The sequence below is a fragment of the Egretta garzetta genome, unplaced genomic scaffold (assembly GCF_000687185.1).
Source record: "Egretta garzetta isolate BGI_Z169 unplaced genomic scaffold, ASM68718v1 scaffold384, whole genome shotgun sequence".
Lineage (NCBI taxonomy): Eukaryota > Metazoa > Chordata > Aves > Pelecaniformes > Ardeidae > Egretta > Egretta garzetta.
In genome coordinates, this window is record NW_009259496.1 from 52,493 (window position 1) to 66,164 (window position 13,672).

At 49.4% G+C, this 13,672-nt stretch overlaps 1 protein-coding gene across 1 annotated transcript; it reads left to right on the top strand.

The window, feature by feature from the left end:
- Window positions 1–555: 555 nt before the first annotated feature.
- Window positions 556–13,159, top strand: CPLX4 (complexin 4). The gene is made up of 3 exons (XM_009637391.2): window positions 556–984; window positions 4,048–4,135; window positions 12,932–13,159. Exons 1-3 carry the CDS (start codon window positions 818–820, stop codon window positions 13,157–13,159), a joined length of 483 nt encoding a protein of 160 aa, XP_009635686.1. The 5' UTR covers window positions 556–817.
- Window positions 13,160–13,672: the final 513 nt, after the last annotated feature.

The window sequence follows — 13,672 nt, forward strand, 5'->3', positions numbered from 1 at the left end:
ATTTCTCCTTTACTGACAGTTCAGAGTAAAATGCCTGGGGGTTCGACATGGCACCAGTCAAGGTGGCGACCTAGGCAGAGACAGCCCAGGGCAGAGCTGAAATAAACCCTAAGGAATGAGAAGGAGGAGGATGTGATTTACTTTTTTTGTGATTACTTTCTTGAAAAAAAAAAGTAACGATAGCAGTAACGTCCCATTCATCTGTGAGACAACCCAGCTGTATGAAAAGGGGATGAAGAAAAATCATTTAATGCACTTTCTGCCCTATGTGATAAAATGTTAATGGATAAAAAGAATTGGGGTTTTTTGCTTAATGAAGAATTCCCGTTTTCAAACTGCATTTGATTGTGTAAATGCCAAAGGGTTTTCTGCTCAGCCGCCTTAATTTTATGATTTCACTGCAGCCCTTTATTCTACCAGATTTTTAATTCAGATCCGTTGTGTTCCAGGGAATGTTTTCATCTCTGTGAAAGCGAGAGTTTTGAGACTGAAGAAATCAAAATGCTATTGCACACTACAATTGATTTGTGCGTGTGTGTGTACAATTAGCTTAAGGTATTAATATAAAAAATAGGTAGCTGCATCTAATGATTTTTTTTGAGTAATCTGAACCATCTGCCTCTGGATATTAAGGAGTTCACTCTTTAATCCAGATTATGGCTGACAAACTGGTTTTGGCATTCACGTTTCACTAGCATTGTGCCCTTGAAGAGCTGATGTGGCTGTCGAAACTCGTGCTTACAATTGTTGAAAACATTTTTGGTTTGGTTTGGCTGTCTTGCAGTCGTTTGCTTATAGCTCCTTTTTTCTTGAGAAGATGGCCTTTCTAATGAAAAGTATGTTGAGCAACCAGGTAAAGAATTTGGGACTTGGAGGTGGAGGGGAAGAAAGCAAAGAAGAAAGCACTCCTTCTGATCCAGCAGCAGCTGCAGGGATGACCAGAGAGGAGTATGAGGAATATCAAAAGCAAGTGGTTGAGGAGAAGTGAGTACCTGTTCCCTTATTATCAGTACGGGGCTGATTCTTGGTAACTTTGTGCAGCTGAAAGTAACCCAAGAAAAAGCCAAACGTTCAGCTCTCTTCCCCTTTTTTAAAGCAGAAGAATCTTTGCTAAAGAGACTTTCCAAAGTAAAAGTTCACAAACTGGAAATTATAAAATACCCTTCCCCCCTTCCCCTTCATCCTGCAACTCTCTCCTATGCTTCCCTGCTATCTCCACACCCTGATGTGCTGGATTCATTCCTCGTTGATGTTACTTTAGCAAATTTGTCCATAGGTACAGAGCTGTTTGTAGTGCAGGAGTTAGTTCTAAAATGTGTGTGATTTGCTCTCCTGGAACTCCATGCGGAGTGAGCTTCCAGCACGTAATCCTCTCTCTGTCCACATTGATCATGGCAGACATGAAAAGTAATGAGTGCTATGTTAAATTTGTCTAGAGGAGAGTTCTGAGATGGGTATTTTCTGTAGTTGCATTTCCAGGTATTTTTTCTAAACTCTACTAAATAAAGCGGAACTTTGCAACTGATTACATCTCAATTTTATTTTGCCTGTAATTATAATCTTTACCACTTGCGGTATTTAAATATCAAACCAGAAGTAAAATAAAGGGCTTAATGTGTAGGAGTTCAAACCGTGCATAATTATACATAAAACAATTGACTTTGAAATCTCAAATGCATCTGTTGCTCTAATGGTCAATTACGTAATGGTGGTGTAAATCCTTCGGGTAAGATGATTATAGGTGAAAGGTTAATGACTGACGGAATTTGAGGTATCCAGGTCTGTATTTAGCAGCAGCCATTTCTATCACAAAACCTCGTATGGGTATCATTTGGTTTGAAATGAAAGACAGAATGTTTTGCTGTGCATTTTGTCAAGGGATATTTAAAAGCGAAATAACCACCTGCTGGCAGGAAGGTGCCTTCCTGAGACCGAGAGCACGGTGGGATTCCTGGGGTAGGGAAAATGCTTGGAAACATAATTATTTCTATGAAGTTTCCAAGTGTGGCACGTGCCCATTAGATGCTGAACTGCGCTGAGGGATCGGTGCAGGAGTCCTGATAGCGCGGCGTGGAACTGTGGTAGGGACGTCTGAAGTGCGCCCAGAAGGAGCGACTGAGCTCAGGACGGGGCACGCTGGCGCGGTCGGGTAAATGCGCGTCAGAAATCCTGGTCACGGGCAGAGGCTCTGTTTCAGCGTGCTCTGGATTTTGTGCAGTTTCAGCTGTAGGAGGGTGGAGATCAGAGGAGTAGCAGCGCCTTGCTGGAGTTGTGCTCAGGCCCTTTGGCCTTTGGCGCACGACCATCCCAGCTTCGGGTTCTGCTCAGGGGGTTTCTTTTGGGGTTTTTTTGGGGGTGGGTTTTTTTGTGATTAAACACACCACAACGCACAGATTGCTGTTTCCCAGGAGAGCGTGTAACATGGCAGAACAACCAGGTGGCTTGTGCTGGCCGTCTCCACCATGGTCACGTAGAATTTGCTTCCAGCAACACAAGAGTTTAAGCAAGAGGGGACCCCCAGTTCGTTCTGTGCATCACAGCCCTCAGCTGCTCTACGCCCAATTCCTGTTCCTACAAAGCTTCGTGTTCCAGGGAATAACAAGATCCTCCCAAACCAAATGGTGTAAGATCAGGCCAGAGACTAGGGCCCAGGCACCGGTGGGAGATGGGCTGGGTGAGTTTTACCAGGTCTTCCCGTGATGCCAGGGCGAGTGAAAAGCTCCAATCTGTCTGAGCAGAAAATCCCTTCCCGCCGCTCCGCCTCACAGGACGCCCAAAGGGATGCGCAGCAAAGCTGCGGCACTGCCTGTGGGAGACACCCCGATACCGGCTATGGCTGCGAGCAGCTCCGCTGGGGAAGGAGCAGGCAGCAGCAGAGAAAGGTTGAGAAGGAGGGGGGGAAATATGCCAGCAGGGCTCAAAAAAACCCCTCTTTCCAACCTTCCCATCAATGGCTGGCTGAAGGAAGTTTAAGATGGCTTCCAGTCGATGCTGAACTTTTTTGATAGAGAAAACCCCCAAAACCTCATTTGTGGAAGCAGAGGAAAAATAACATTTCGTCTTGCAACGAGCTTTTATATGACAAAATACCTGTACTGGGACAAACTCAGCTTTGACTGAGAGTTCCCATGACAGTGCTTCTGGGGAAAAAAAAGGTTAAAGGGAGAGGGGGGAAAGTGAATGTTATCAAAGTTTACCAAAAATCTTTGAGGAGCCACATTTTGCAAATAAATACATAAGTAACCTAAACAAAAATTATGTTGAACAGTTCTTAACTCTAATGAAAGCATTTTGTAAAACCGCAGATAAAAGAGGTGCTTTTCCACACAGGGAAGCTGTGGAATTCATTGCCATAGGATGTTCTGAATCAATAAACAGATGCAGAAAAGACCAGGAAAACTCATAGGTGACAAAGGCCGTCCAGGGCTATTAAAGACAATGATGTAGAGCCCATTTCCAGCTCCGGTACCCTACACCACTGGTTTTTGGAAGCTGGGAAGTTTTGATACAGGATGCTGACCTTCTTTTTAAATTCTTTCTCTAAGTGTCCCCTACTGCTGGAGGTGGGACTCCGGGACAGGCAGATTTCTGACCCAGAAAGACCATTCCGCCACGGCATGTGTGTCGCTGTGGTGTGACACTGAGAATGTTGTGTTTGCAGAACAGGAGCATGGGCAGGCAGCCACCGTGCTGTAAGTGCCCCAGGGGAGTAAGCAAGGAATAAGCACAACTTCCTATTCTGCTTGCTGGAATTGTCCATTGCTATCATCATCAGTAACAGCTGGTATGGGTTTAGACTCCAGACAAGTGGTATTGGCTTCATCCTCCACAGGACTTTAGGAGGCTGTGCTGAGACCCAGCCTGGGGCAGGGGAAGGCTGGCCCCTCGGCATGGCTTTGCTGGTACCGCTCCTTTTGTGCCTTCGGGCAAGTGGCATAACTTTGGGAATAACGCCTGTGCGTAGCTTTTTGCAGCCGAGCGACTGGCTCAGTGTAAAAGACTGTATTTTATTAGTGTCGTGAAGAAGCATTTTTTTCTGATTTCCAGGATGGAAAGAGATGCAGCGTTTGCACAGAAAAAAGCAGAGCGAGCCTGCCTGAGGGTTCACCTGAGAGAAAAGTACAGGCTCCCCAAGGTAAGCCTGCGGGCTGCGCTCTCGCCTCCTTCAGGGCCAGCTTTAAACCGAGCTGACTGCCACCACGGAGCTGTGAGGATGGCAGATTGCCTTCGTTAGTGGGATCCCCGCTGCAGCCCAGCGCGGAACGGAGGAGGCCAGAGCCAGTTTTCCCTAGTGACGGCTTCTTTCAGAGCCTTTTATTCCCTGCGCAGTAGGTGAAACTAACGGACAGATTCCCATAATCCCTCTCTATGCTGTCAGGCCCAAAACGGGCGCCTGGGCAAGCTGAGTATCTGGTCCAGTTGTGTCTCTCCGTTAGTTCGTGATCTTAGCAGCTAGGGACATTTTAAAAAAGCTACAAGCAAATAAGCAAAGTCCCTGCAAAATCCCCTACAAACTCCCCAAGGAACAGGAGAGATCAGGTTGTGATCTCAGCTTACTGATGGGAAAGTGAGCAGATCGGGATTTTGGTGGCCTTGCAACTTTTGACCTGGTTCACCAGGTGCTGTAGAGCCCTATGCCCATGAAATGGATGCACAGAAGGCACTGAAGTCTCCTGGAGAGCAAGAAACTGCAGGTTGGAGGGTTGTCTTTGCTAGAGTCAATGCTGTCTTAAGCAGAGTTTTACCTAGTTCCCAGGGATGTCTATAGTCCCAGAGACTGTGCAATATGGTTCAGATCCTTCTGAGAGGGAGAAGGAGGTTTGCTTCTCGGAGCTACTGAATTACTCTATCATGTGGCACATAACATGTATTGATTCCATATGCTGATCTCTCATGTTTCTTTGGTTTGGCTCGATATGCTGGGTCACTCTGCAGCATTTGCACCATGACACAGGTTCTGCCATCACTGTTGTTGACTTGGTAGGTTTCCCGGGAAAGGGGGAAGTTTAAGAGCTGCTTCCTTCCACCCTGCGACAGACGAGTAGGCCATGTGTTCCCATAGCCTGTGGTACCAGTGGGAGCCTTCCTCTGCTAAAACCTGAGTTGCACCCATCCCTGAACCTGAGTACGTATGCAGGCAGTGACAAAACCTTATTTCTGCAAAGTCTCTGGAGACTTGGGTTCCTGTAGTTCCTGATTCATAGAGTGTTGAAAGGTCACGGGAGTTCTTCCAGGAATAACTGATCTCAGAGCAGTGGTGGTTTACGTGCTATTAAACTGCCCTTACCCTGGCCGCTCCTGCACACTGCCCATGAAAGATTTCTGAAGAGATTTGGTTTTCCAGCTTTGTTAAGGTGTCCTTCATGCACAGGCATGTCAAACACAGCTTCAGCGATTTGCTGGAAATTTATCACTTCAGCAAGTGCCTCCTGGAAATAACAGCCGGTACCTGGAGTTCTGCAGCCGCAGTCAGTGTTGCGGCCACCAGACCTGTGCTCTCCTTCTGCTTTTTGTTCCGTCTCCCGCAGCCAGCGGAGCTCGGGGCTTGCAGGTTCATACATAAGTTAGTGCAGTCCATCCAGCTTGGCGGGAGGGACCGGACGCGAAGGGTTCCTTGTGGAGGACGCGTTTTAAGATGGTCTACCTACCATCTGCCAGTGAGGAGTTTCTGTGCCGTTTCCTCAATGACCTGTGAATCTAGTGCGAAACCTAAACTCCTACAGGAGTCTGTGCTGGGGCGTGCTCTCCGGCGCTGGAGTGCCATCGCCCCCATCGTTCACTGCCTGACCGCCCCTAACACAGCGTTGCTCCGAGCCGACTAGCCCCTTAGATTTTGTTACCCGGCGTGACTTGGGAGCGAAGGCAAATGTGACTGAGGAATTTTAAAACCTATCTTATCTGAGAACTCCCAAGCAACAGAATTGAATGTCTGTGCATTTTCTGTGGTGAGCACAACTGAACGCTAAAACCTTTGCAACCGACTCTGCTGAACTGCTTAAAGAATTTCCCACTGAAGCACCAGAAATGCCAGAAGAAAAGGGCCCAGCAGTCAAGCAATTCAAGATTAACAGAGTCACCTAGGCTCAGGAGGTGACTATGTAATGTAAGCACAAACTGTAAATCACGGCCTTTTTCCTACAGTGCTTGATGCCACCTCTAGCCCTGTGCCACCAAAGGCCCTCTAGTGCCATGTTCATAGAAGTGCACCACTCCTAGAACACATCATTTGCTTGAACCCTAAGGCAAATCACAACTTGGATGAAAAGCGAATCAATCTTGTGACTTAGGTAAAACGACACCATCTGTGTGTAACCAGTCTGGCTGGCCTCACTCACCATCCGGGATGGAAAATGTGTTTTTCTCTAACTTTGAGAAGATGTTTTTTGCAACCGAAGCCTTGCTAACTGACCTTCCACGAAAGAGAAGTGCTGTCTCAAAAAGGTATGGCAGGGTGCTTCGAGACAGGCACTGGGGGGGGGGAGCAAGGGAAAAAATTATGCGGAGAAACTTCAATTTAGCTGCCTCTACTTGGCCTTCAGATGTGTCGGTGCTGAACACAGCTTTTTTAAGTGAATTTGAAGTGAACGCAGTTCTATATAACAAGTCATTTCTGATCAACGAACTCTCTGTAAGGGCACTTGACTTTTAAAATTATCTCAAGGCGCAGTTTGTAATCCTCAAAAATGAAGGCACCTTGCTGCCCCTGGAGCTTCTCATTCACGTGACTCCGTTAAATGGAAGCGTTGTGAGCTCGTGAGTCCTTCACAGATGGCTATCAAGGTCACACACTTACTTGTGCTTCAACGTTGATCTCTTTCTCACTCCCTAGAGGTGTTGCTATTACAGCTGCAGATCCTTCCACAGACACGCGCGTGCCCCAACTGCGCAGTCTAACGTTCCCAGGTGTTGCCAAACCAGCACCTCTCCTACAAACTGCACAGACCGTCTGCGATGCACCCTGCTCACCCGGGATTGACGGGGGGTGCTGAGCTCCTCCAGCTCGACAGCGCAGCCCCGGTGAAGCAGGCAGCGGGCAGTGCCGCCTGCGCACGGGCCCTGGTGCGAGCGTGCCACCCGCTCCACCTGCGTAAGGCTGATGTTTGCTCCTGCAGTATAGAGTCATAGAATGATGGGATCATGTGGTTGGAAAAGATCATCGAGCCCAACTGTACCTGTCCACCCCCAAACCCCGGCCCTCGGCACCGCGTCTGCCCGGCTGTTAAATCCCCCCAGGGATGGGGACTCGCCCCCTTCCCTGGGCAGCCCCTTCCAGTGCCTGACAGCCCCAAGGGGAAGCTCCCCCAGCCGCTCCCCAGCAGCCTGGGGCTCCAGACCCCTCCCCAGCTCCGCTGCCCTTCTCTGGACACGCTCCAGCCCCCCCCAGGTCCTTCGGGGAGGGAGGGGCCCAACCCTGACCCCAGCAGTCGAGGGGCGGCCCCCCCAGTGTCGAAGCAGATATATTAGGGAATTGTTGGCACTCCCGCACTGGCGCCAAACAAAGACATATCCCACGTCTTCAGATTCCCTCCAGGCAGAATGTCCATCTGGAAGGGAAAGGGATATGCCTGGGGAAACACAGCTGTACGCCAGCTCTGTGCATGCCCAGTGCCGAACGCAGGAGGAGCAGGGGCAGGTTATCCCCTATGCTCTTCTGCACTCACCAGCTGTGATGTACCATTTGTTCTGGGCCGTGGATACTCAGCATAGTGACAAGACAGAGGAGAACATATCCTGAGGGTGAGTTTAATTACAGAAAGATTAATTATGAAAAAAAATGGAAGTACAAGATTTTAAGTGGTTGATTGGATTGTAAGCCTAAATCTCTAAACACCAGCATTTTAATTAGCGGCTGAGTAGTACAATGCCATCAGGCTTTGTTTGCCTGTGGAGGCACGTGCTGAGCCAGCTACCGAAGGGCATTTCCCCACAGCCTCACCCCAGCCTGTGAGGCCCCAGCTTTACATCCCAAGAAGGTCTGGCTTCAAAGGCTTCTTGAGCGCCTAGCTCCCAACTAACAGCCAGCAGAGCCTGGTGGCTCTCTGTGATTTTGAAAGTCTTGCAAAACTAGTGGGGTTTTTTCAGTTCTGAGGTGGTGTTCAGGTCCCCACAGTCACCGCCGACAAGCCCACTGCCACCTCACAGCACCCAAGGGCATGCAATGGTGAGCTGCCCCATCTCCGGCAGGACCTTGACTTTGGTATACACTAAGTGGCCTTTGGGACCAAATTTCAGGCACAGCAGTAGAAGACTTGCCTCCAAGGTAGGGCAGGAGCTCTGAGCCAGCCGAGACACCAAGCGTATACCTAGCTTTGCCGATCTGCGGTGGTTGCAAGTGATTTTTGCGGGATACGCTTCTCAGCATTTCGTGGTTGAAGGTCTGCTTTCTTCTCATCAGCCCTTATGAAAACTTATGCTATATCAGGAAGAACATGAAATTATTGCACTCATGCTGTGACCCTGAAAACCATTCAGCTCTATGATACAACATTATGGCAGCAAAATGCTCCCAGACCTGTGATAATACATTCATTATTTTGGAAAATTAGAGTCATTGCAGGTAGCCTAGTAAGGGACAGAAGCCCTGAATATTACCAGTATCACTCACTCGTACACATTATAAATGAAAGCATGGCATTCAGGACTAAGCAGGGCCCCCTTTTCAGTGCAAAAGCTAAAGCTCTATGCGATCTGGGCCAGATTTATAAGAGAAAGCAGTCCCTTAATGAACCTAATCCTATTAACAGAATTGTCAACTTAGGTTTGTCATCAGAAAGAAGTTTTTAGCCATGGGACATTTGATCTATGGACAGCTTTTTAATCTTCAGAGTGTTCAGTGCATCAGCTCCATATAAAGCATTTTTTAAAAATTATATAAATACATAACTATTTTATTAAAAAAACCCCACACCAGACTCTTCTATCCACTTACTGCCTTTTTCCTCAACTGGGATCCAGTAATCAGTTAACTTCTGCGAGGTCTGAGGTGATGGCGCCTGTGATGCAGGAGAGGAACCTCTGACTACGGCCCATCCATCCTGCCCAAAGACCTCACCACAGCACGGCGACCTCTCCCTGTGAGCCCCCCCACCCCTCTCCTGGCCGTGGGCTGCACACACACCCACAGTGCCACCCCAAACGCCACTACTCTCTGTCAGCACTGTCACACCAGCGCTGGTCGTTGCCCCCGTGTTGGGACGTACGCCCCTCCAGCGCTTTCAGGAAGGGGCTGTGCCCCTGCTCCGGGCAGGCGGGTCCCTTCCCTAGCCAAAGCGCCTCCCTGGGCACTGCTCTACAGGACTCTGGGAGCATTCAGATGCAATCAGGTGTCTTTTCAATAACAGGTGCTGCTGAAGACATTAAAAAGGAAAGTGTCTCACCATGAAAGGGACGCGCAGTCGTGTAATCGCAAACAGCTTTTGTGCTGCTGTGCTGTGATGGGAACATTGCTAAGACTTGATTTAATGAAGAGCACCATTCCAGAATTAAAGGGTTTTTCACTCATAGGCAGCCGTTACCTAAGCTCTGGCTGTGCCACGGGGGATGCGTATTGACCAGGCAGGAGGAGATGCTCGTCTCAGGAGAAGCTCTTCAGTCCGTATGGGCTTTAGATAAGTATCTGAAAACAAGTATTTGCTAAGCTTGGAGAATTCTTTTGCTGATCTGAATTTTCTTAATAGGCCAGAGTGAAACATCTGTGCATCCACCGTGGGAAAACGGAGTCGCGATGTGTGTGTCAGGAGGCAGCAGGCTCCGAGAAGGTCCAGGCCAGGGGGATGGGGGACCCCAGGACAAGCAGTGCCCTCACCCACAGGCACCATCCCATGGGCTCTGAACATGGTGGGCAGAGCTGGGGCTGGCAGCAGGGTCCAGCAACAGCCCAGCGATCATCAGGGAAGGAGAAGCATGGTCCATCTTGGAAAAGCAGCCATCCTGGAAAAACAAGCCAGGCTCAGCACCGGTGCGGCTGCGATGTAGCTTAGGGCAGGGCTGGGGGCCTGACCTGGGCTGAAATGGGGTTTCTGGGCCCCCAGGGTAAGGGGGATGTCACTGAAACCAGGTTGGGCAGTGACATGGTGGTGCCAACAAGGCCCTGACAGCCGGGGTGTCAAGCAGCCTCCGCACGCCTTCCCTGCGCTCCAAACTGTGATCCCTGCGCAGGGGTGGCACAAGAGGGTGTTTGGGGGGGGAGAAGGCTGGTGGGTCCAACCCGTGGCTCCTCATGCCCCCTTGCGAGGTACCTGCAGCCTTGGATGGCTTGGGTCGGTTTCGGGCTGCTGCATTGCTTGCCAAAAATCCCACTTGCAGGTCAGGGCAAGATTGCTCCGATTTTAGATGTAACGAGCTCATTACAGGTGGTGAATCACAGGATCGGGTCTGGATGCACCCACCTAAGGAGCTCTGCGTAGGTAAATTTTGTGACAGAGTAAGTTAGGCACAGGGACAGCAGCACATCCCACGGTGATGCTGGACAACAGCTTAGCTGCCCCGTGGCTCACTCTATGAGCTTCGATCTCCTTTGCTTGCAGCCAGCCTTCAGCCAAACCCATGTTTGGCCTGGCTGTTTTCTGCTTACACCTGCATGTCCTGTGGGTGCAAAGAGCTCGGTATTGTACTGCACCTGTGCCAAAACGGGTCTGAGTCTGACCACATCAGGTGCATAACCAGGGGTGAAGAATGTTACCAGGCTCTACCACCCGTGCTGTTGAATTGTCAGAACAGCGTCTGACCCCATTTTGGCCTGGGCGCTCTCCCAAGCAGTTCCTGGGGCCAGCTGGGGAGTTAGGACAGGCATTCCCAAGAGCTGGGACCACCCCGTTCGGTAGGGTGATGGAGTTCAAGAGCATCTCCATGGGTTGTTGCAGGCCAGCTGGCCTTGGGGCAAGAGACCAGTGCCAGGCACATTTCATTTGCTAGAATAGATGGTGCTTCTGTGTTCTCGGAGATCCTAAAAGCATGGCTGAGCACTTGCAGGGACCTGGAGACTGTGGAGATTAAAGTCATCGGAGCGAGGCCATCCAGCCCAGCGCGGGTTCGCCAGGGTCCAGGGGCTTTCTGTATGGGTTTGTCAGAGCCCACAGCCCAGCTGTCCTGCCCATGAACTCCGCCTCTTTTGGGGGCTCTCGGTAGCCCACGCTGAGCGTATTCTGCTGCAGGGTAGTGCCTCTGTCACTGGCAGAGCCACGTCTGGCCTTGGGCATGTGGCAGCCCCCGCATGCTGGGACCGTGGGGATCTGCACCCCCTGCTCACGCTCTGCTCGCAAGGGCTGTCTGAAACCAGCGGGCACGAGGCATTCCCAGCAACACATTTCTGATCCTGACTTCAGGAGTGAGTGCTTGGAGCTGCCGGCTCGCTGCAGCATTAGCCTGACTTTGAGAACATCCTCTGGGAAAATCTTCTGGTTTCTCCTTGTGGGAAAGCAAGCTTTAACTTATTTCCACCAGGCTTAAAAAAAAAAAATCCAACAGGTAAAATCAGAAACTGAATGCTACATTTCCATTTCAAATCCAAGTCACAGAACCAGAGCTGTGAAATTTCAGAAGAAAGAGAAGGGGCCGTACACATCTTACGTGCTTCTTGGCTTGTTGGGTGACCCCACCCTGTTGATGCTAATGCTACCCAAAGGGGTCAGCAAACATCCTCCCCCATTTTAGGCACATGGTAGTAGCGATCATGATCCAGCTCTCCGTATTTTCCCAAGGGATACAGGGAGCAATCAGGTTAAAGGGAGGTACAGTTATTGCAAACCTGAAGCTGTGCAAATACGTGTAAATAGTGGCTACACAGTCAGGCGTCCCAGCCTGCCTGTCCTTGCTAGGGCCTGAGACTGCAGGGACATTGCTGATGTATGCCCTGCCATTCATTCTCGCAAGCGTTCATTCATGCAGACCCAAGACCCCTCTCACTCTCAACCCCACCTCCTGCTGACAGCGTTGCTGCTTATTCATATCAGGCCTTTGCTGCTGTCATGCTTCATTTCGGAGATGTAACAAGGCATTAATGCTCATCTTTGATGTGTGAACTGTGCCAAAAGATCCTGTTCTTCTCAGCTCTGGATCCATCAGAATCCACCACAAAATGTGAACAAAATCGCCATTGTTTGAAAAATGGGCATAGCCCGGCTGCTCGGCAGTTCAGCGGGCTGGCAGGAAGCGAGTGTGGGTTGCGCTTTCTGCACCTCAGCCCTTTTAATTGCTTAACCAGGTTCTTCTCCCGCCTCCTTCTGCTTTCTCAGACTCACACCCAACCTCCATCCTCTCCCTTGTCACCTAAGTCCTCCTATTACCCCACTTACCAGCACTGCTGATCACGTGCCGCGCAGCCCCGGCTCTGCACTGCAACTCAGAGATGCCAACCAGAGACCGGCATATAGCTTAGACGTGGTTTGGGGAGGCTGCAGGACTCTTTTCAGTAATTCTTTCCTCAGTTTAATGCACCTTTCTTCAGGAAGGCTTCAGCTTAATGCTGATATCTAAAAGCGAATAGGGGGATGGTAGCCACACGGTTTTTCTAACGCCGTTGCCCATCGCCCAAGTCGCAGGGCAGTGACGGCCGAGGCAGGCGGTGCAGCAAGTCTCTGGGCGGTGCAGGGAACCCGTGGTGGATTTCCTGCCGTATTGGCGTGGGAGTTACCACACAGCGCACAGATTTTAAAATGGCAAGTGACACTGAGGGCTTCAGTGCTGACACTACTGAAACCCTTCAAAGAAATACAGCTGACATTGTCTGGGAAATCTTAGCACTTGTATGGGGGCTGGCTGAGCCCCGAATTCACACGTTGCATCTAAAAACTTTGACTGAAAAACCTGTGCATATGTTTTGGTTCTCCCTAAAACAAACCAACAAACCAACCCAAAAAGAGACTGATTGGTAAATCCTGGGATAGCAGAAATGCTCTCATCTGCTCTTTTTATTTCCTGCTTTTTATATCAGAGTGAACTGGATGAGAATCAAATACAGATGGCTGGAGACGATGTGGGTTTGCCAGAAGACCTGCAGAAGATGGTGGCAGAAGATCAGGTGGAGGAAGAGGACAAGGACTCTATCCTGGGACAGCTGCAGAACCTCCAGAATATGGACATGGATGCCATCAAAGAAAAGGCACAAGCCACCTTCACTGAAATGAGACAGGCTGCTGAGCAGAAGTGTGCTGTGATGTAGAAGAGCCAGCGCTGTCCCGGGGCTGTGAATTCCCCTTGTCCCACGGGCAGCAGAGTGAGCGCGGGCGGAGGAATGCACTTAGCTCTGTAGCATTAAATGTAAATATAGAGAGGAGAGAGAGAGAGACTTTAAAACCCCGGGGGGGTCAATATTTACATACTCTGACTGCTTAGTGCAAAGTTAGGATGGACCCTCATTTTTTAGCATAACATTTTTCCCCATGGAAAAAAAATGGCTTCAAAAAAGCTAATACTGGGGAAAAAATGTGCCTTTCTCCATGTTTTCAAAGTGATCAAAATGCTATTAAATGTGTATTTTTAGCAAAACTGTGCTTCTGATCCATAACACAAAGGTAACCACTCATTTAATACTGCTTTCAGAAATAAATACATATATTTCTAATAAAAACATGTCTGTTGCAAACATTGTGAAACAAACCCAGTATTCAAATGTTGACATTTTCTGCAAAAACCTTAAAAAAAATGGTTTTGACCATCTCTGTACTAGATATAG